Raw genomic sequence first — 24,171 nt, forward strand, 5'->3', positions numbered from 1 at the left:
GAAAATATGGTCACCCTATGTTAGTGATGTGGTAACATATTGTGGTAGCACAAGACTCTACAACTAGTGATGGGCAAATGAAGCCTTATGAAGCAATGAAGCTTTCATATTTAATTGTCATATGTTTTAATTATTAAAATGATTTGTAGCCAATCTAATCCTGGTATATGTTGAACGTCAGTTGTGTTGGGTTTTCTTTTATGTCATATACTAATTTGACAAAGACATTTGATGTTTTAGTGCCTTGGGAGTGCAGTGCTTGTTGGGGCATTTGCTTTTTTGTGGATTTCGTGGATTTCTGATCGCTTATATTTAGCTACAGGCAGAATTTTAGTCTTGCAACAGCATTAAATCTGTTTCTGCTGTGCAAGACTGATATATCTTTACTGATCAGACTACAAATAATAGTGGAAAATGTAAATCCCCACGCTCCTCCATTTTCTACCTCATGTGCTGTCATATAAAATCCTAAGAAAACATTCTTTGTGGCTCTTTCAACAAAACGTAAAAGTGGAATGAATACTTTTGGACGGTGCTGCAAATCAAACCTCTTGGTGACATTGCTTTGTGTAGTTTGGTGTTTCTATCCTGACAGTTGCGCTTGATACATCTGCTGGATCTCCAAGGTGAGTTGCAGGGTCATTAGCTATGAACAGTGGCAAGGTTGTCCTCCTTCTGTATCAACATGATGCTTCCACCTTCATACTTCTAATGACACTATGGAACTATTTCCTTAATTTATGCATAGTTCCATAATGTCTCAGCACAGACGAGTATAAGTTCATTTGAACACAACCAACATGTTGCCATTTAAAAAATAAGAAATTAAAAGAAATGCATTAGAACATAGAACCCGCTCCATTGGTTTTTTTTTTTTGTTTGTTTGTTTTGTTTTGTTTTTGTTTTTTTTACATCATGAGAAATTTACTATTACGGTATGCGAACCTTTTTATTAAAAGTCATCAAAAATATTGCCAAACATGGAAACATTTAGTCTTATCGCTAAAAAAAGGCGCTCAAACAAACTGCAACGACACTCGCAATGAAATCCTAAAACAAGAAAATGTGACGCGAAAAGAGCGGTTTTAGTAGAATTTATGTCTCACAAGCAAACTGACAGGCCAGTTTCCGAATCAGTCACGCGGGCCCGAGAGCGAAGCTTCAAACGTCATCACCTGCTCAATCAACACAAGCCTTGGCACGCGCTTAAAACACCCCTCCTGGATCACTCGACGCGCTCTTCGAAGCTTCGACACAGAGGACGCATCATTAATTTTAAGCACCTGGCTGACAGCGGGCAGCAGGTATGTTAGTTTGCCATATTTATGTCTGTGAATGCGCATATGGTTCATGAAGAACGCTTTAAAAGTTTAAGATTGTTTTATTGTGAAAGATACATCTCAGGTTGCCATGCCGAAAACTGCTTGCTGTTATTCATCTTAGGAGAGAGTTTTCACGGAGTTGATATTTAGGTCAATGTGTTTGAATTTGTTTAGTATGACCTAAAGTGGCTCTACAGGGAGCATTTGTTATTGTGTAAGAGCAAAAATAGTTTGATGCTTCTGTTTTATTTTTCTTTGTACCAATTAATATTAAACTATTAATAGTTTCCACTATTTATACAGCCAATGATGCTACACTGGTTCTAATATTAAACTATTAATAGTTTCCACTATTTATTCAGCCAATGATGCTACACTGGTTCTAATATTAAACTATTAGTAGTTTCCACTATTTATACTTTAATAGTGGAAACTATTAAAATGAAGAGAAAAATATGCCCTAATGAACTGTTGCTCTTAGCTACCAAGCAGAGATGAGAGGTGATTAAACAAGTCTAATTCTTGCGAGAATGAGAACAGCAAGCAGACATGCTCAGTGTCTGACCTGCTGTACTTATATTTTTGTTTTCATAAAGTTTCTCACAGGGAGTCTGGAAACCAACATTTCTGGCTCAGCATTTTGGTGTTGACAACGTTGAAACTTTGAAAAGGGAGAATCGCTTCCTAGGTTCTAAACCCTCCCTAGGTTCCAGTTGGGTGAAAAATACAATAAGCCTCTCATGAATGTGAGAGGCTGTTGCTGCAAAAGGTGATGCCCCTAGGTTATGCAAAGTATTCAAATACATTATTTTCTACAATGCCAGTATCAATCCACTGTTTAGATCATACAGGAAACTTGTTTCATATGTGATTGACTGCGATAAAGAAAATCAACAAAAATGAAATAAAATAAAATAAATTAGTAGCAGGATATATGAATAAAAATCTAAGGAGGTTAGATTAATAATCAACACAAAAGGAGCTGTTGTAACATTAGCATTAGCAAATGAGAATAAAAAATAAATACATTTTACATCAAATAAATGGATAGTTGGATTGTGAATGTATATGTTTCTTTACCCTGATGTGTTCCAGTGGGGTAAAAAATACAATAAGCCTCACATGAATGTAGCTGGCTGGAAAAGGAAGTTATTTTTCCCCAGGCTATGCAAAATATGAAAAAAAAAAGAAGTTATTTTTTTAAAATTCCATTAGTGTTCAACACTAAATTGTTTGGAAGGCATATTCATTACACAAATGTTATGAATCATCATTGCAATTAGCCATTATTCAGCCAATGATGCTACACTGGTTCTGTTCTGGGACCTGAAATGGAACCTCTGGAGACAATGGTGTAAAGTGGTCTGTGGCGTAATTATCTGTGGTAAAGCAGAGAATTGCTTGAATTCCTTGAATTGTGTTGAAGTTATTGGTTTAATCCAAATTGGTGTAAATTCAGATTACTTTTAGATGTCCATGTCCAAATGTGACATATATCACTGTGTTGTTAGCTCTTGTTCGTTTAGCATTATAAGGCAACATGGCTGTGACATGACTTATTCCTCAAGCTGCCTTCAGATATCAACGCCCCATCTGTGCAATCCTGCAGTGAACATTTTCTTTTGGTTAAATATGAGGCTCATGTGTACAGGTTGTGCAGGGACAAATCCTTAAAGGATGCTGATTCTAACCTCAACATTTTCCTTTTTCTAACTCCTGAGTTAGAAAAGCAGGGATCCGAGATCTGTCCGACTGCAGCCATTGCTGTGATCTCTTCTGCAGGAGAAAAGAATTAATCTGTTTCCTCACAGAGCTCACAGTAATTATTTCAGACTCTCTGAAGAAGGGATTTTGTCAAATGATCAGGATACACCAACTCTGTTCTGGAGGTACCAAGATTAAGAAAACCTGTAGTAAAACGCACCGCCCAAAGCCATTCAAATTAAAATCTCAAACTGTGGAGTTCTGAAGTCTTTAACAGGTTTTCTTCCAGGATTATCCTGAGTTTAGCTCCATCCATCTTCCTATCAATGCTAATGAGTTGTCCTGTCCTTGCTGATGAAAAACATGCTCACAGCATCACACTGGGGACGGCAGTGCCCAGTGCTTTAGTCTGTTTTTGCTGTGCAGTGTTATTTTTACCTTCAGTGGTTTGCATGTAAGAAAATTAGATTCCATTTGGGCCTGTTCTGGTCAGATTATTTTGTTGTATCCACAGTATAAAATAACTACTGTGTCCCAGCTGTATCATACTCTACTTTAATCTTTCTCATCTTAGCCCAATAAAATGCATGAAGGTTTGTGGGTGTGTGACAGTGTGGAAAGGTTTGAGGGGTATGGATAATTTTTTGCAATTCTCAAAAAGAAGAAGACAGAGGATTTAATGAAGAGAACCGCTTGGAGGGTCACAGAAAGGCAACATTTTTACAGTTTATCACCCAAATCTCACAATATATTTATTTGGAAAAACTCTTCAGAATTTTACACTGTACCACTTTTTGATTGGCCTTATATCTGTTTGTTTTACAATTAAGGAATCATCTCATGATAGCAAAGAGATGCATTGTATTGTCTTACTTTTATAAATGAGAATCAATAAAAATGTGAATCTGGGTGAATTTATTACATCTGCCCTGCATTATTTTAGTTCAGTCTACAATTTCTTTTATTTTCTGTGGATAAAATTATTGTATATCCAGGGAGTGATTAAAATGAAATTACACACAGTATACTTAAGAAGGAATTAATTAAGAATAAATCAGCAGACTCTCTGTATATACAGGCTATAAGCCTCAACATGGCCACCCCACTTTTATGAGGAGGAATGGGAGAGAATTTCAGCAAACTATTGTCAGATGCTTACCCTCCACAAATCAACTTAAAAGGCAATTTTACCAACTGTCTGAATTTGAAAAAGTAAAAGAATCTGTCTGGCAAAGAATATCAATTTTGATCATTCTGACTACCTTAACTTAACAGAGGAAAACCTAGTCTGACTAAATGTCATGCATTGAGGGAAGAGGCTTGTATCCTTTTGACCAGTCTGTTTGTGATACATTTTCATCCATATAATATGCTGTTCTTTCTGTTTATTTTCATCATTCATCCTGAAATGATGTGAATAAAATAAGCAAATAAAATGAAAACAATGTTGTGCCTGCAAGGAAATGTCCAAATGTGCTTTAAGAAACTGACACATTGATGGTCTGTCATTCAAAAGGCTGAAAATGCATCTGACAGAACACATTATGTTGCAGTCATGCTTGCTGTTTAATTTGAGTGGGAGTTGAGACATCAAAACAAATTTAATTCATATTCAAGATGCGATGGCATATTTTGGCTGAAATCCTGTTACTTACAGAAAAGCTTTAGTCTGTTTAATAAATGTTTCTGCCTATAACTTAATAAAATAAATTCATAGCTGAATGTTTCTGGAAGTTTTTTAATTGAATCAGTTCTGTAATTGGACCAAAGGAAGGGACTAGGACACCTTCTAAGCATTTTTCAAAAGGTTACAATTTAGTGAAACAAAACTTTTTTTTTATTTTATTTTTTTTAACAGATGTCACTTCAATAAAACTATAACAGCTATTGGAGCAAAAAGGAATGGATTTAATTAGGTCGTTTAGTGAAGCATACAAAGGCAACACTGCAAGACGACTGATTTCCAGGATTCAGTCGCTCTTACTGCTGCTTCAAATTAAAGGTGAGAAAAAAGCTGCAAAAGACTGGAAATGTCAGTAAATGTAAAACACTCGTAAATCCTATGAAACATTGTAAAAGGTACTTTATGCTCTGCAACTAAGACTTAACTAATGCAGTCAGTGTTTTAGAAAATGTGGTAAAATATCTGCTGATCATTCCCATTTTTTAATTAAAATTCCTTCTATTTAAAATGTTACTGGGAAGGCCAGTCAGTTAACAGTATTCAGACATGAGGACAACGTACTACACAGAAAAAGAGGTAAATTAAAAAAGTAACACAAAAAAGGATGTGTAGAAGCCTAAATACTGTAGTAATTTATTATATTTGACTACACTAAAGCCTAGTAAATTTACATTTCTTATTGGAGTTAAGGATTTTAGGGTGTGGCTGGAAAGGGTGAGTTGGGCAGATGGAATGGAGCTACACAGTTTTTTGACCTCACTCTCTCTCTCTTTAGATGTTCTTGTTTCTCTTTATTATTTCGTGGAAAAGTAACCTTTGTACCGTTTTTTATTATTATTATTATTATTATTATTATTATTATTATTATTATTATTTCTGAAGTAAACCATTTAACTATATTAAGAGGTTCCAGTCTGTTTTTTATTTGTTTTGTCGTTTTCGTCATTAAGTGGACTGAATGAAAAAGACGGAGAGCGTCAAGCTTATGGCTTCTTTATTTAGGAATCTACAGGATGGAAATAGAATTAAATAGCTCCACTACTTCAACATAGGACAAGCAAATGATGTTTATTGAAGCCCTAGACCATACAGTGGAAGAGATGACATTTTTATAAAGTCATATTTTCCAGACAGGAGTCCAGTGCAAAGATAATATATTGTTTTCATTTTATTTTTTTTATTTGTTGCATTAAGTGCTAATATGTTAATATTGTTAACTTACAAATAATGCATGCAATTAATATAAATTTTAATATGATGTAAATTAGTGACATTAGGCTTAATTGGATGTAATGGTTCCAAACAAACTTTATAATCCTAAGTAAGAAGACTATTTAATTCACTGCTTAACCATGTATTTAAAATGAACTGCAATATATGTTCTTGTCTCATTGCTGGGTATTGGAATTATGGCTTAATAATGCAAAACCACAACCTAGAGTTGTCCACACCCTAATCACTCCAAATGATGGAATAAGAATCAAAAGGGAAAGTGGGTGAATTATCCACCTTTGTTGTGTCAAAGTATTATTTATTCCACTGTAACTGACAATACAGAGAACCAAATCACCCAAAAACTGTTCCTGTCTGTTCAGACATCTTTACAAACTATGTTTTTATTTATGGCAGATGGAGTGCATCATAAATGATACAGTTGGTATTTTTTGAAGCAATCTCCATTATTTTATGTTTGAGCCAAAATAAAACCATCTTAGGTATGTCAAAATATACTGGGAAAAATGTGGCAGCAGCTTTAAGTTCTTTTTAAGATGGTGGAAGGTGAACATAGCTGGATTTTTTTTTTTTTTTGTGGTTGTTCAATTTTAAGTGTACATCCACAATTTCTCCTTAGTGTCTGATATCTCTGTAGTTCTTAGCTTTGTCACTTTGTCCTGATGTCTAGCTTTAATACTTTAGAGACTAAAAACCACAACTTTTGTCTACTTTTCAGCATTAATCTGGAGGAATAACATGCTGGAGTTAAGTGAGTAAGGGACTAAAACTTCGTGAGAAAGAAATATAAAGATGTGTACCATTAGCATAAAGGTGGTAAGAGATGTCACAAGACTAATCTGAGCTACACGAGCCACCTACTTTCGGTTTCTGGTAGGAAAAGAAAACCCTAAATTAAAATTTGATTTGCTGGTGTATTAAATTACAAAACAAAATCCAATACAAATAAAATATAAAATACTACTAACAATAATATTACACGCATATATGGGGGTTACACAACATTCAGTTTGTTACAGTGGTATGTTTTTAGGCTTAATGTTTATTTTGCGATTATTAATAAGCTATTGCTGTGGTAAGAGGAGAAAACTATAAATATATTGCTGCACTTTGCTCCATGGCTAGCTCCATGGCTAGCTCCATGGCTAGCTCCATGGCTAGCTCCATGGCTAGCTCCATGGCTAGCTCCATGGCTAGCTCCATGGCTAGCTCCATGGCTAGCTCCATGGCTAGCTCCATGGCTAGCTCCATGGCTAGCTCCATGGCTAGCTCCATGGCTAGCTCCATGGCTAGCTCCATGGCTAGCTCCATGGCTAGCTCGCTGTTACTGTCTCTTACCAGAGTAAGTAATTGTGGAGTCACAATACCTGGGATGATGAGCGCCCCCTGCCATGAGGCAAGAGAACTGCCTGCCTAACCTCAAATCTGTTCTCTGCCGTTTCTGATCGCTTCTCAGCACAAGGAACACGTTACACAGACAGCTGGCGACAAAAAAAAAAACACTGTACATTATATACATAAGCTAAATTATGGAAAATCAGTTCAGATATGAAATGTTTTTTAACCATTTTATTGGCGACGTACAGACAGGAGGAGCATGCTCTCATAGAATGGCAGTTAGCGAGAGGTTGATTAATCCCAGGTGAGGCTCAGCTGCTGCTGCCTCACTTCGCTTCCGAGCATTTGAATGGGAAAATGCGAAACTTCTGCAGTTTTGAAGAAAAAATTAATCATAATTGGTTAAGCTAAATAAAAAATAATTACTCCACAGTACTGGCTCACTTGCGTCCCCTGACCGCACATCACTGGTAACTATGGCAACCCGTGACAGTTTAAAAGCCCACTGACTCTTTCTGCAGTCAGGTTGCGCGTGCATCCGTCCTGTTAATGAAAAAAAAAAAATCCATCAGACTGAATATCAAAGGACACTGTGACATCACAACGTGACTCCAAAGGCAGAATTCTGACATCACCAGCCATTATATAAGCTTCTCACATCATCAACTTTCATCACAGCCTTTAGAAGCCTTGTTGATACATACAGAATATCTTTAGCAGTTTACAGATTTACAACTTTGTTTGGTGCAAATTTCCTTTGGTGATTTACATCAAACTTACAGTGAAATCTTAACCGAGATTCTAGAGATTTGATTTTAACTTAGAACCTAAAAGAAGCAAAGCTTATGATGGAGACCAACCAGCCTAAGGTCGAGGAGACTGAATTCGACATCATTGAAAGAGAATTGCAGCTACCCAACCGACCCAAGCGCAAGAGGAAGAAGGTGCCTTTTGCTGTCTGGTTGGAGCAGCAAGAGATGAAAACTTCTGCTGAAAATATCGAACAGCAGGAGGCTTCATCTGTGATGGAAAATGGATCGATCGCCCAACCTCTGGAGGTAGTCGATCAAAAAGGGGACAGACCGACACATGACAATGAGCCCATTGAGGAGAACCTGGTACCGACTAAAACCTGGACAGAGGAACACGCCCCAGCTGGCCAAGAGATTTCTGCTGGAAACATTGAGAAGCAGAACGAATCCCTGGTCAGCGGAGAAGAGTCCACCGTTGGAGGGCAGGAGAAAATAGAAATAGTAGAGAAGGAACAGCCCTCCATGTCTGAGGAACAACCACCAAGGACCAGGCGCAATAAGAAGAAGAAAATACCATTCAGTGTCTGGTTGGAGACACACGCCCCTGTTGATCAAAGGATTTCCTCTGAGATTACTGGAATGGAAGAAACTTCACTGGAGCCTGATGCCACCATAGATCTGTCATTTTTTACTGAGAACACTGACATTAATAATGGACCTCTGCTGGAAAACAAAAGTCTTCAGGCAGCTTCGCCCAGCAGGGGAAATAAGATGTTTTGGAAAGCGCTGCCCAAGTCAGAACCTCATGTAGATATAACTTTTATTGCTGAGAATATTGAAGCGGAAAAAGTTTCAATGGCGGCACAAAAAAGTAATGAGGAAGCTTCCTTGACAGCAACTCAACCAAAGTGTACATGTGCTGCTAAATTTATGGAGACTGAACTGGAATACATCAAATTTAGGAAATATTTAATGAATCAGCTTGATGAAATGTTTGATATAAATAAAAAACTGAGTGCGAAACTAAAACAGCAGAAAGATCTGCTGACGAAAGTCCTCTCAGAGAGACAACAAAGCAGGAAACCAACAGTTTCTGTACAAACTCAGACTGATTCACAGGAAAACCTAAAACAGAAACCAGTCAGTTATCAATCGGCTTCAACTCAAACAGAGATGGAGGAACCAGAAACCAGTTCCCAGTTAAAACCAGTCCTTAAAACCGTTTCAACGCAAACGGAGATGGAGAAACCAGAAACCAGCTCCCAGTTAAAACCAGTCTTTAAAACGATTTCAACGCAAACGGAGATGGAGGAACCAGAAACCAGCTCCCAGTTGAAACCAATCCTTCAAACCGTTTCAACTCAAACAGAGATGGATGAGCTGGAAACCAGAAGTCACTGGAGACCAGTCTGTGGAACGGTTTCAACTCAAACTGAGGTAGATGTGTTGGAATCCAGTTGCCTGTTAAAACCAGTTTATCAAACAATCTCGACACAAACTGAGCTCCCTTTACTGCTCCAAGAACAATCGTCTGAAACACAACAGGATGGGCATCAGGATGGGCAGACCAAGTTATTGAAGAGATCAGCAGGTAAGAAGAGGAGAGAGTCAGCAAAGAAAGCTGCCTCTGAATTGGAGACTCTGAGTAATGAAACAGTTTCAGAGGCGAACAGAGCACATCAAGGCATTCCAGTACCAGAATCAGTTGGTGATCAGAGAGATAAAAATGAGATATACTCAAATGAAACGATCATTGGTAAACTTCATCAGGCGACAGAAGAAGAAATGATTTGCACAACACAGCAAGGTGAGGACCAACGAGACGAGAGAAAAGCAACCAAAAAATCTAAACGCAAGAACCAGAGAAAGGCAGCGATGAAAGCTGCCTGTGAATTGGAAACAGTCAAAGAGAAAGTTTCTGTAAAAAACAAGGAACAAGAAGAAGTTTCAATGCTAGAAATAGTCAAGGATCAGAGAGCCTCCATCATTATTGAGATTCATAAAAATAAAACGGTGATTGATAAACTGCAGCAGGCGACTGAAGATGAAATGGTCCCTGAAAAACAACCAATTGGGGATCAGCAGGTTGAGAAAAGACCATTGACCAAATCAAAATGTAAGAAAAAGAGAAAGACAGCAGTGAAATCTGAAATGGAAAACAATTTAAACCCAATAGTGACTGATCAAAACTTGGTCCAAAACACAGAGACACCAAAACCTGATGTAGAAACAGCACCAGAGATCGCACAGACAGCTTTACAGCAAATAGAGATAAAACCAGTCATAGTTTCAGAAGATGTAGCAGGTAAGGATCCTGTACGTCTTACAGAAAAACTGAGAACATCGCCTCCACAGACAAAGGTTACTGTAAATGAAGATCGAATCCAGAGACCTCAGCAATCAGAGACTCAACCAGCTGAAGAGTCAGATGAACAGAACAAAGTCTCTGAAGCAGAAGAGAGCCCCAAGACAAAGATTTCACTGTGGAGGCGATTCAAAAAGGCTATGACTCCATCCTGTCTGCGCCAGTTTAAAGGCAGAAGTAAAGGTCATCCAGCGTAGACAGCACTTTATGTCTCCAGATTATCAGATTTAAAGACTGGAGGGGCCAGGTGTGGGTTGGGTGATTGGTGGGATTTGGAAAAAGAGCTACAGTTGTTAATTGGACATTTCAATATTAAAAAGCCAGGACTGCACGGTGGGAAACGTCTCCCTGTGTAGATTTGGGTTCACTCCGGGTGCTCCGGCTTCCCCCACGTTCAACATCAGTACTCATGTTCATCCATTGGAAGAGTTTTATTTCTAATTCTAAACAGAAAATAAGAAAACCACTTTTAATAATTAATGGGAGATTTGGAAAAAGAAAATGCAAAAAACATGGAACAAAAAGAGACTTTTAGAAGTCTAAACTTATACAAATTGGAAAACAAATTGAAAACTAGTTATCCTTCTGGGCAATATATATATATGTATGAATTTGTAGATATAGATATAAAATATCTATATATAGATAAATCTATATATTATATTTATATAGATAGATATACATATCTATATCTTTATAAATATAATATATGAATTTAGATATTATAAATTTATATAGTTCATTCAGATATTCATATATATCTATCTATCAGGGGCTGCACAGTGGGGCAGTTGGTAGAGCTGTTGCCTTGCAGCAAGAAGGTCCTGGGTTCGATTCCCGGCCCGGGGTCTTTCTGCATGGAGTTTGCATGTTCTCCCTGTGCATGGTGGGTTCTCTGGTTTCCTCCCACAGTCCAAAAACGTGATTGTCAGGTTAATTGGTCTCTAAATTCTCCCTAGGTGTGAGTGGTTGTGTGTCCTGTATGTTTTCTGTTTTGCCCTGTGACAGACTGGCGACCTGTCCAGGGTGAACCCCGCCTCTATATATATCTATATATATATATCTTTATAAATATAATATCTAAATTAATATATATGTAGATTTATATGAATTTGTAGATATATTTATAAATCAATAAATAGACATCTTTATAAATATAAAATATCTATATATACTGTATCTATATCTATATATATATACACACATACCCAAGAAGATGGATGGATGGATGAACTTGAAGTGATCAGTCCATTAATAGAAATTTTGGGACAAACTACATAAGTGGTGGATATACTGAATATGTCATTGTTGCTACATGGGAATATCTCAATTCACTTTGCACAGTTGTCACCTTCACTGTATCAAATTCAGCACTTGAGATCCAGTGATGCCAAGTTAGTACTGGATTCAGCACTAACTTGATGCATGATAGTTCATGTATCAATTAAAATGTTTGTATCTCTATATTGTGAAGTCGTTGAAATTCCTGGAAAGATCTTGTTTGCGAAAAAAAAGCTTTCAACTATTATTTTTAACAAATTTCAATTGAACATTTTAACAGAAATGTCAGATCCCATGTAATATGCATCTCTGTTTGCTTCCAAAACAAAAACTATAAAAGGACATTGTTCGCTATAAATGGTGAAGGACAACTACTTCACAATGCGAAGGCATGAGATTCCTTTGTGTGTCCATTAAATGGACGTTAATAGTAGGAAATGGAATGCGTGTGTGTATGAGTGTGTGTTTTTGTACCAACAAGCTTACGTAAGAAATTCTACTCAAACCATTATGGGTTGAAGTGCACTGATTTTGGCTCAGCCATTATACAACCTACTGCAGGGAGAAGAGTCTGGGTGTGTGCCTGACTATTTCTGCACACTCACATTACTCATGCCCTTCTCTGGCATTCGACTCATTTTTACAATAGGAGGCTTGGCCATCAGAGGTTTAAGTCACCTGGTTTTCACAAGACTTGCTGGGTTTTATTTTTTGTCATTCTGTGTTCACACAGAATGACTAACAGCAGATGGTCTGAAATTTCACACAGACAGAGCAGTAAACCTGTCACTGATTCAATGGCTCCTGTTCCTCTGAAGATGAGGTATTTTATATTATAATGACAACATGAGCAGAGCTGTGAGAAACACTGAGCAGATTTGTTTGTTTTTTTGTTTGTTTTTTTCACACTGAAATTTCAACTAATCAAGCATATTTTAAAATCAAGTCGCCAGTCTTTTGCAGGGCAACACAGAGACATACAGGACACACAACTATTCACACACACACTCACACCTAGGGAGAATTTAGAGAGACCAATTAACCTGACAGTCAGGTTTTTGGACTGTGGGAGGAAGCCGGAGAACCCTCGCATGCACAGGGAGAACGTGCAAACTCCATGCAGAAAGACCCCGGGCCGGGAATTGAACCCCGGACCTTCTTGCTGCAAGGCAACAGCTCTACCAACTGCACCACTGTGCAGCTCCTATTTAGCTTTCAAAAAATGCTAATTAAGAGGATGGTTATAGAAAATTTTGCTCAATTTCATTAATAGACACACCCAGGTCTGAATACCAGGTCACTCTGTCTGACATAAATCTAAAGCCCCAATCTAAAGAAATTTAAGATCAGATAAGAAACAAAACCATTGACCTCTATCAATCTGGAAAGCGTAACAAAACAGTTTCTAAGGAGGTGAGAAGATTTTTAAAGTGGCTCGATTTTCAGACACCATAAAACATAGACTTATTGCCACAAAGAGTCAGATGTTTTGTTTTAGGGCTTGCACTGTTTATAGAAGCAGTGGAGGCACAAACAGTATTACAAAAAAACATGCAAAAAGGTAATTGTACATAATAGATCTTCTTTGAAAACATTGTTTGATTCTTGACCTGTATACACCATAAACAAACGTGATTGTCCCCCAATAGATTTTTTCTGTTTTGATTTTTTTTTTTTTTTATCACACTTGTTTGATTTTGTAATGTCCAGGTTCTAAAGCAGCAAAGTTGTCCAAGTCCATCACACTGCCACCACCATGTTGAATGTAAGCAATGATGCTACACTGAGCAAGTCACTGAAAATGTACAGTTTCTGAGAAAATATGCAAGATGCTGTCAATATGTTAAACTCTTTAAAGTCAGAAGGTTAATCAGAGTGGAAGACATTTGAAAAAGAAAGAGTTACTCTTAAAAAAGTCAACGGTTTGCTGCTCTAAGGTATTTATCACAATGCTTGAAAAATACTAAAATACTAATCATTGAAGCAATTAATGCTTCAAAAAATGCAATTAATTCTTCAATGATTAGTATTTTTGTTTGTCTCAACAGAAAATTCTCTGTGCTTCATGTATTTTTATGTTCTGCTCAGGGGTCTCAAACTCCAGTCCTCGAGGGCTGCAGTCCTGCAACTTTTAGATGTGCCTCTGCTGCAGCACACCTGAATAGAATAATTAAGGCTCTGGAGAACTGGTCTACACAAGGTGGAGGTAATTAAGCCATTTCATTCCAGCGTTTTGTACCTGTGGCACATCTAAAAACTGCAGGACTGCGGCCCTCGAAGCCTGGAGTTTGAGATCCCTGTGCTAGATCTTTCTGAATTGGTCCTTCAGAAACACTTCAGTTTTAAGTTTCTTTGGAGTGGCATAACAAAACTAAGTGCAACCATTAATCATCATGAATGATGTGTGTGTGAATGTGGCTATTCTTATTTATTAGTTTTTTATCTGTTATTTGTTATGCATTTCTTACATTGTGTGTAAATTGTGAGACAGTTATTTTTAAGCATATGCACTGACTGATGGCACTTTTTAAGTTTTTGTTGTTCTTGTGACAATGACAAAGATTTATCTTAACTTATCTTATCTTAACTTTCCCATTTTTTTCTTACAAAAATTCTGAGATTAATCTCAAAATTTTATGAGTTTCTATGGGGGAAATTTATCCTCCTTTTGTTCTTATTCACAGTCTCTAATACACTGTCATAATCTCCCAGTTTTTAAAAAGCGCCTCTTCCTTTATCTGAAAATGTTTGCTTCACTTTTAAAGTGACAAAATCACAATCCAACTTTCCTCCCCCAACCTCAGGCTTTCGCCTGCGTTTGCCTGACAGGAGATTGAATTTGATTGGCAGAGGGCTGAGAGAATATGAAAATCTGCTGTGATTTGGTAGAAAACTGCGTTCTAGTCGTAGCTTGCTGTAAATGTTGGTTAAAACATTCCGGGAACACCGAAAGGACGGATGATTCCCCGGAGTTTGTGGATAAATGTCGGGAAGATTTAGGAAAGCATCTGTATAAATGAGAGTTCTAATATCCAAACAGTGAGTCATGAAGGATTGGCTGAAGAAAATGACATCATAAGTCTCTCTATCTCTCTGCTGCTTCTTCCAGAGAGCGCGGCGCGGTGAGGAACGGAGTGGTGCGCCTGGATGGAATGGAGCTCAAATCACTGCGATCCTAATTAGATGTTAACAAAAACTCGGACTGATACAAAATCAAGCTCCAGGAAGGAGAAAAAAGTCCAAACATCGGTTCTGATTCCAGCGGAGGGTCGAGGCGACAGAAACCTGAGTGGAAAACTTGGCTTTCGCTCTTTGCCATGAAACATGATTAATGAAAGCAGTGAAGTTGGAGGCTTTCAGCCTCACTGGAACTTCAGCGGTGAGTACAAAACCTTTTTATTCGGATTAACAAGCAGAGGGAGAGTTGGTGGAAATAAGCCATGGGTTTTAGTTTAAACCTGAGAGTGTGAGAATCAGTCAGGTGCGCTCCGGTGACCTCGCTGTTTTGGAATTACCCGCGACAGAGACGATTCTCATCATAATGACATCCCAACAAAAACAGATTTAGCATTTATTTATTTTTGTTCGATGCAAAAAAAATCTAACAATGGAGTACGTAATTGGAAATTAATCAATCACATTTTTAGCATGGATAAGCATGGACAAAGAAAGCAGTGTATAAAGAAAGTGTCTATTTTTACACTATTTTACTTATCTAGTTATCTAAAGGTTTGTTTGTTTCTTCTTTGTATCCTTCTGCATTCTCCCATGTCCTTCATACTTTCTGTTCTTCCATCCTAAATTTCAGTCGGTAAATTTGCAATTTGTTTGTTTATTACAGTAATGATCACTTAGCTGAATCAGTCAATAAATAATTTCATTTTCACTTTTACATCGGGCAGACATTGAAATCTGAGTCTGGAATCTTTACATGGTAAATTTGTATGAATTCTACCCTTAAGATGTCTTAAATTCATTCTGATTACACGGAAATTTACTAAAATTCCAACAATTATAGATATGACATGTTGCTATTTGAATTTTCTTGGAAAATATTAAAATCTAAACAGTGCTGTTATTCTTTTATTTTTATTTTTTATTGTTTCTAGGCATAAGATGTAAAATCTGTTCTTTATGGGGGTTGGGACCATGATGCATGCAAATGCAGCAGAATTGGTGAGCCAAAGCAGAAAAACATCATTTATAGGTTTACATTTTATTAAACTTTTTCTGTTACCAGTTTGTTTCTTGTTTCTTTTTTTTCTTTTTATGTTGCCTCTTTTCTCATTTCCCCTCCGTGAGTTAGTGTGAAAAACCCGGGCTTAAAACAGGGTTGAATTTTATCCTCCTTTGTTTAACTAATAAAAATGCACAATCTAAAACCAGTCTCAGAGTAAAAATCTATGTTTGAACACCACAAGCTGCTCTCAGATATGTCTGTTGACATGGTTTAGCAGAAATCGCAGGGCGTGTGGCATATGATGCTCGTATGTGAAGAGGAATGTAGTGAGATAGGAGGAGAGGAAAGGCAGGACGGTGCTCCATCGTTCCTAGAGCGTGTTAATGGTCAAAATGTTTAAATGGCCCAGCGGATCGTTGTGGCTTCTTTGTTCATTTGTCACCCATCTTTAATCCACCTGTTCTGCAGCCTGCTCCTTGGATTGTGTTGCTGGAAAGTCGATTCGTATTTATGTTGGAGAGTTGGATGAGGCTGAGACTTTTTGTTCGATTAATTATTGGATTTATGATCCTTAGCTATTTATTCTAGTGTATGGATGTGTCCAAAAAAGCAAAAGTTTCTGTTTGTTAAATTTTTATGCAGTTTGAAGCTATCTGAAACTTTCCTTTAAACTCAAATTCAAAAGGTGATTTTTCATCTTTCACCTCCTGCAAAGAATGGAGAGGTCTGTAATTTTCATCAATGATGAAAGCATATGATTTTTAAATTATTCAACATTTTGTTCTGCGTGAAATAACCAATTTGAGATGATTTAAAAAATAAAACCTAATATTTGGTACATAAACTTTTGTTTTACAATCCCAGAGGTTTGTCTCTGTAATTCTTGACCAGATTTACACACACTGCAGGGTTTTGGTCCACTTCTGCATATAGATGTCCTCCAGATCCTTTAGGTTTTGGGGTTGTCGCTAGGCAACACGGAGCCTCTGCTCCTTCCAGAGATTTTCTACTGGGTTGAGGTGTGGAGATGGCCCAGGCTCCTCCAGGACCATAGTGCAGTCGCCCTGTCCCAGTTACAGAGAAGCGTCCCTCAGTATTATGCTTCCACTGCCATGTTTTACGGTTGGCATGCTGCTTTAGGTATTACTCTCATCCTTCCTTTTCCTCCAAACACGGCAGGTAGCGTTCATACCACAAAGCTCTTTGAAGTTCTCATCTGACCTCATAAACTTTACCAGATCATCACCAGACATACTGCTACATCCTGAGTTATCTATGATAACAGAATGTTATCATAGACCTTTCCTCCCAGCAACTGTTATTCTAGGACCATCATAAAGTTATTGTTTAAATTCCTACTGGTTTCTGCACTGGTTTTCTCATTTTAAATAACTTTTATGCTGTTGTTTGCACACTTTTCTTATCATTTATTGAAAATAAATGTTTTGGATGCACAAACACATACACATTTTGTGTATTGTTTAAAATGATCCTGCAGTTTGCTGTGCAGTCCACTAGAGGTGGGCATATGGAGGTAGTTTAATCATGGAATTTTGTGGGGCTATAGTGATAACAATAAAACTATTCATTTTTTTAGGCATCTGTGTGATTATTACTGTGTTTCATAAAAATCACAGCTTCACCAAACACAAATACTTACAGCCTTCCATTTGTAATGTGTATAAAAGTTATTTGGGTAACTAACACACACACACAAAATAGCTGCATTTTGAAAATCACATTTTCAAATGTATTGATATTCATAGATACTTTCACTGAAAAAACAGGCTTGTTTGGTCGTTTGTGGCTCCCACACTCCCATTATCTGAGCTCTATTTTTCTCCCACACATTTTTCAGCCTTTACAACAGTTTTAATCCGTTGTTAGCATGTCGTAACATGTTTTTTCTGAGCCACCTTTAAACACAACATGAGCGTTGGGATGCCAGTAACCGTTTTATGCCCAGGGCAGCGACAGACACCTGCTGCTGAGCAGACCTGTATGTGTTACAGTCATGGCAGTATGCCAGCAAAAGGCAAAAAGAATTATCAGTTTTTTCTCAAAAAAGTTGAGTAATATTGTTGGATGCAGAAATTGTTATAACTGTTTAATACATGACAGTATGCTAAGCTTGTCAACAAGAATAACCTAATAAATATCTGCAGATGAAACCATACACTGAAGTTAATCTGACCAAACTTCTCATGTTTTAGTTTAGAGAGAATATGTTTTCTGTTTGCTTACTGAGAATTTTTTTCCAAAAACACTACTGTCAGGTTAATTGGTCTCTCTAAATTCTCCCTAGGTGTGAGTGTGTGTGAATGGTTGTGTGTCCTGTCTGTCTCTGTGTTGCCCTGCGACAGACTGGCAACCTGTCCAGGGTGTACCCCGCCTCTCGTCCGGAACGTAGCTGGAGATAGGCACCACCAACCCTCCCAACCCCTCAGGACAAGGGTGAACAGAAAATGGATGGATGGATGGAGAATATTTTTTATAGATTTTTTTGTGGATGGCATAACACACCAGTGCTATGCCATCCACATAACAGTTCTTCAGCAGAGGCCTTGTGTTGACACGATGCATCACACAATGCATTGTGGGATTAATAGTTCTTAAACCAGCCTCCCATAGTTCAGTTTTTTATAGCAAGATGCCCAATATTGCAAGATTTGAATCCATGACTGTGTAGTGTGTTACTATGGCAACCTTTGAGACTGTGGTCCTACCCCAGTTCAGATCATTGACCAGATCCTTCTGTGTAATTCTGGTTTGATCTTTGACCTTTCTCATGATCACTGGTCCTCGACAAGGTCTGAACGTGCATGGAAATCCTAAATCATGTGATTTTTCTGAATCATTCTTTTAGATTCTGTCTTCCACACCTGAGGTCTACGATGAAAATTACTGACCTTTACTCTCTGAAAGAGGAGAAACTTGGAAAGGTTACCAAATACTTATGTTCCCTAATGTATTTATATTATAAATCAAAAACATATTGTAAAATTTCAGGTGTAAACGTCAAAACAAGGCGTACAGTTGGGATCCACAAAGCTGTGTGTGGTGGTTTGGGTGTTTTTGTCCTCATCCGTCTCTCCAGGGTGTGACCGGCAGGTGCAGGCCCCGCAGCTGCGGCTCGTTAAGGCTCATCATGAGGCGCTTAGAGAGGGCTAGGGACCCTGAGGCAGATTCCAGATCGATCTCAAATCATTTAACTAGTCCGCAGAGACCAGCGGAGCTCTCTGGACAATTTAATTAATCATCCATCCGTACTGACAACCGAATTAGAGAAAGAACCAAGGGAAAACACTCGCTCCATTTTTTTCTAACACTGCCAAATTTCCAGTTTGGTGTCAAGTTCAATTCCCCTCCACTCCAGCAGGGGCCTCCAGAGCCAATGCAACTTGGACACACCCTGTTACCTATGTTATCTTGTGGATCTTGTAGATCTCATATCCAGGAAGTTTATCTTCTGTTCTATTCAATCATAAATTTATGCCTGCTGGTAAATAAGTGGCTACATGAGGAAAGGGTTTAGTTTGGTTAAATTTGAATAAGAAAAAATAAAATAAATACCTGTCTGAACAAGAATCTCATATTTTAATATACCAAATAGACCTAAAACCTAAAACCTAAAAGTCAATTTAAACCTAACCATCATTTGAATGTAATTTGAATGAATGAAAGAAGCCTGTGTGGATAAGACAGCAGCCAGGCCCTGCACAGTACACTCCCCCCCCTCCCCCCCAATCTACATTCCAGATGGAGATAAGTTGTAGAAACAAGTATGGAATGACTGACAGCTCTGCAGTTCTGAACATCTGCTGGTTCATTAATGTGTATCTGAATTGTTTCCACCATATGGTGAAACAGTGAGCTGACTTTTAGAGTTTCATTGCTCTCTTTATGGTGCAGTTTATACAAGTTTTATTTATTGCTTAGTTGATTGGGACAGATGCTCCATGGGACATGGATAACAATTAGCTGCTGATTTTGTTGCTGCTGATTGTCTCCACTGAGAACCTGCAGATAACTGATTGAACAGATGAAGGTGGAGAGTTCAGGTAGCTGGAGATTGGTAACCAAGAGTGAAGCAAACCTGGACTAAAAGTCCATAGTTCCCTTCCTGATGTCTTGACTTACTTATTTTTATTTTTGCAGTGATGTCACTGGAGGAGTGTTTGAGGTTTTGATTTAGATCACCTCTGCCTTTAAGTAACTGAATTGCTGTAAATCAAATGGAAGCATACAAAGCTGTGACATCATCATAGACTTAAAACTTAAGCTTATATAACTTATGTGAACAAGTAGATAAAAGAAAATAATAAAAAAGAAAATGTTCCCTTTGTCATTATTCTGGCATGTAGTAAATCCAACAAATTTTAGAAATCCTGATGGAAAACTGGAATTTTTAACAAATAAAAAAAAAAGATAATTCCTTTATATGGTGAATGTAAACATCTGATTTCAACGGTTGTTAATTGTTAACGGTTGTTATTGTTAATTTACAAGCAAAGCTAGTAATTTTCAACTTCTTGCACGTAGGAACCATGGGCTCCAGTTAGGCAGCTTCTCATATTTTTTAATGTTGATATGAAAAAGCTTCTCTGCCTCCAGAGCATACATGATGCCATGTATCCTGCTGTCTTTTCAGCATCCCATTGTTGCCTCGCTGTAACAGCTCTGATTCCTCAGCGGGAGTTAATCATAACACTGCCCCCACAGGCTTATAGAGTAGGCTCTTGGCATGACAGGGGCATCGCTTCATCTGCCGTTATTCTTTCCCTGATGCTCCCATCACTCTGTAGTACGGTGAATCTGCACTCATCAGACCACATGACCTATTTCCATTGTTCCAGTGTTTCACCTGGAGGTTCTTGGAGTTAGTTTTTTGTAAGGCTATAATGTGACTTTACTTCTATTTGTTTATTTATTTATATATTTTTGTCTGGAAATCTCCTTATTGTAACTAGTGGTGAAAAAGTATTTTTCACCACTAGTTTCTTCTGCACGTTTCCTCTTTATTTTTTTAAAAAACTTCAAGGTTTCAGACTAATAAATAAAAGTAACTAAAGTACTCACACAATGCGGATTTCAAATGATGATTTAATGACTTATGAGATGAAAAGTTGGTCCTTTTTGAGAATGTAAGTGCCCCCTGGTTAAAAAATGGAAAAACTGTAACTGACTTGATTTTTCTAGATGAGTTCAAGTTTAATGGTTATAAACAGGATTATCTCAGTAGAAAAAAAAATCACTTTCATAAAGTTTAAGCTACTGGGACCCATTTAGATGCTATCCCATGTCTGACCATCAAATTGTTTTGCTATTTGAACAAGATGACAGCTGCAAACTTTTTCCTTAGGTGTTGTAATGTTCATACATCAATTTATTTTTAAATTTGAGGAAATGGCCTTTGCCATTACGGAGCCCCCTAGGGAACATGGGGAATTTTTTTCCTTTTGCGTTACCTCGCAAAACTGTACTGATCAGTTGTGCGGCATAATTGAATATTGTAAGTCTTTCTTACGGTGGCCGTCGTACTTTCTGATTTAATATAAGGTTATGTAAGGTTTTTCCATGAATGTTAATATCTCGTTGTGAAATATCTGAAGTTTTATATCTTTCTTTAGAATACAAAGGCACCACAAACCTATGATATAAACAGAAACCTTCCGTAAGTAGGAAAGAAATATAAATACTGTACATCCAAACTATATTCCTGAGTTATTATCGAGCATTTATGAGGCGACAGTGAAGAGGAAAATGAAAACCTCCCCTCTAACAGGAAGAAACCTCCAGTAGAACCAAAACCAGGCCCAGTACAAGCAGCCTGGTTGTATTGAGCCTGCCATGAGAATCTTAAACTCTTTTTTTGGATTTAACAGTGAGTCAATGAAATGAAGGCAGAAAAAATGTGATCTATCTTTTTAATTTTCATCAGAATTTTATTTATAACAGGACCGGTGTAGTCCAATCCCTACTGGAAATGAGTCTTATTTGCTTGCTTTGATTATATTACTCATAGAACCTCATGTTCATGCAACACCCACCAAAAAAACTTTAAGGGTTACAGTCAAAAGGTTTCTCCACATGCACACATGTAGACTAGTTGAACCTTGATCCGCTCAACATTCCCAAAGCCACGCTGCTCCTTCTGGGTCTGAGGCTTGACAGCTGGAGTCAGTCAGTTTCTTCAGTGCACTCAATCCTCACATCATTTGAGATGAATATCAGCACACAAGGCATCTCCCATCTTTAAAACTGCTGTCACTCATCTATCTGTATCTGTCTATCATGTAGAACATTGTCTGTCAAAAGTGTCCAAAAACATAATGTGGAAGTGTGCAGAGATGTCAGTGTGTTTTAGGATCCATCTGATTCCTGGTGGCAGTGCAGCCAGCAGGTGTTTATTTCAGGTTATGCATGGACTATAATTGGATGGGTTTGGGGATCTGATATGTTTTGGGTTTTCTGTTTTAATTTCCAAATGGTTTCCAGTAGTGAAATCCAAAACGGAAATCATTTCCAACACCTGTCCACAATCTCGGTCTCATTTTTTTACTTTTCTTTCTCAATGTTAATCTGTTTGCTGAAGCATACAGAAATACAAGTAGAGGCACTGTCTATATCAAACAGTGATTGCAGATTTCAAACTTAGCTACATTTCATGGTTCCCCACCGTCTTCTAATTTCTGTCTTTGTTTTTTCCCTCAGGGTCGTTGGGTAACCAGTCAGCTGACCTGTTCTCCAACATCTCCTGTAATGAGTCGACCAACAGTTCAACATCCTGCTCTCTTCCCGACAACAATGCATGGTCTGGAAGTCCGTATAAAACCTTGGAGATGTTTTTTATTGCTTTGGTGACTGGATCTCTGAGCTTTGTGACTGTGACTGGAAACATACTAGTCATGCTATCCATCAAAGTCAACCGGCACTTACAGACTGTCAATAACTATTTTCTATTTTCCCTGGCCTGTGCTGACCTGATTATTGGAGTTTTCAGCATGAATTTATACACAGTCTACATCATTGTTGGCTCGTGGCCACTGGGACCGGTCATCTGCGATCTGTGGCTAGCTTTAGATTACGTCGTCTCGAACGCTTCTGTGATGAACTTATTGATCATTAGCTTTGATCGTTACTTCTGCGTGACCAAACCCCTGACGTATCCCACCAGAAGGACAACCAAGATGGCGGGATTAATGATTGCTGCAGCGTGGATCCTATCGTTCATCTTGTGGGCTCCAGCCATCTTGTTTTGGCAGTTCATTGTCGGGGAGCGAACAGTACCAGCAGGAGAATGCTACATTCAGGTACATTTTATAGGTCAAGTACGACTGTCAATGTTCCACGTTACTGAGAGGAAAGGTCAGCATTTTTAAAGTTGGGTTTTATGAGTGATTAGTTTCCAGGAAGTTACTGGAATAAATAACTCACTTCATGTCTTCATTTGTATGAATACAAATTAGTTTCACACACATGATGATGCCAATAATTTTTATGAAAGAAGATAAATAAAAGTCTTGTCTTCCACTTTCTTTTTAAATCTTTTTAAATTTAAATCTCTGGGAAGGAAACCATGGAACACCCTTTTCCTGTTCACCTTAAACCAGGAGAGAAAAAATCATAAACCAGAAAAAGTAACTGCTGACATTTAGTCAACTGCATCAAGCCAATGCCAGAGATAACATGGATGGTTTTCTTTACTTGAAGATACAGTGAGTGAGAGAGTCTGGGATAAGCAAAAAAAAAAAAGGAAGGAAGGACATATGACCATGACTATTTAAAATTTTGATTTTCATGGTTTGGATCTGAAGATGTTCCACAGGGACACTGTTGCCTGCCAAGAGTCTTATTGAGAACAAACCACCAAGCTTCCCCCTTACAGAGCAGCCCTCCTCAGAATCTCCCCCACTCAGCTCCTTCAGACTAGCCAACAGCAATTAGCAAACACGTGGTGGGACTGCTGAGCTCAATATAGGAGCTACTCTCAGTGAAACAATGATAAAATGTTATTAGAGTTAATAGAGGAGCCATGTTGTGATGACTTTCTGAAGATGGAGTTTCAGAAAGAGCAGATCTTTTTAAAGAGACAGAGGCCCAATTTCAAGGCATTAAATTACAAAGTCAAATTTGTTTTAAGTGCTATTTGATATATATAGAATTTCTTCTAACAATTGAAGGTAACACCTTTTATGTGATTGTGATGGAAAATGGCACTGTGTCTGGAAAATACACAATACTGTCCCTTGAAGTAATTTTCTCTTGGACTCTGAGAATTATGATCTCACTATGTTTTAATCTTGATCTCT

General features: G+C 37.8%; 1 protein-coding gene across 2 annotated transcripts in view; it reads left to right on the plus strand.

The window, feature by feature from the left end:
- Positions 1-1,180: 1,180 nt before the first annotated feature.
- The window catches only part of chrm4a (cholinergic receptor, muscarinic 4a), a 48,141-nt gene continuing 25,150 nt past the window's right edge, over positions 1,181-24,171 (plus strand). The window contains exons 1-4 of one of the 2 annotated variants that reach the window (XM_044109798.1): positions 1,181-1,304; positions 13,390-13,444; positions 14,789-15,058; positions 22,574-23,172. In XM_044109798.1, coding sequence (XP_043965733.1) covers positions 15,004-15,058; positions 22,574-23,172 — 654 coding nt within the window. In that variant the 5' untranslated portion in view covers positions 1,181-1,304; positions 13,390-13,444; positions 14,789-15,003. The remainder of the gene's footprint in view (positions 1,305-13,389; positions 13,445-14,788; positions 15,059-22,573; positions 23,173-24,171) is intronic. The other variant, XM_044109797.1, reaches the window with a different exon arrangement.

The sequence above is a fragment of the Gambusia affinis genome, linkage group LG24 (genome assembly GCF_019740435.1).
Source record: "Gambusia affinis linkage group LG24, SWU_Gaff_1.0, whole genome shotgun sequence".
NCBI lineage: Eukaryota > Metazoa > Chordata > Actinopteri > Cyprinodontiformes > Poeciliidae > Gambusia > Gambusia affinis.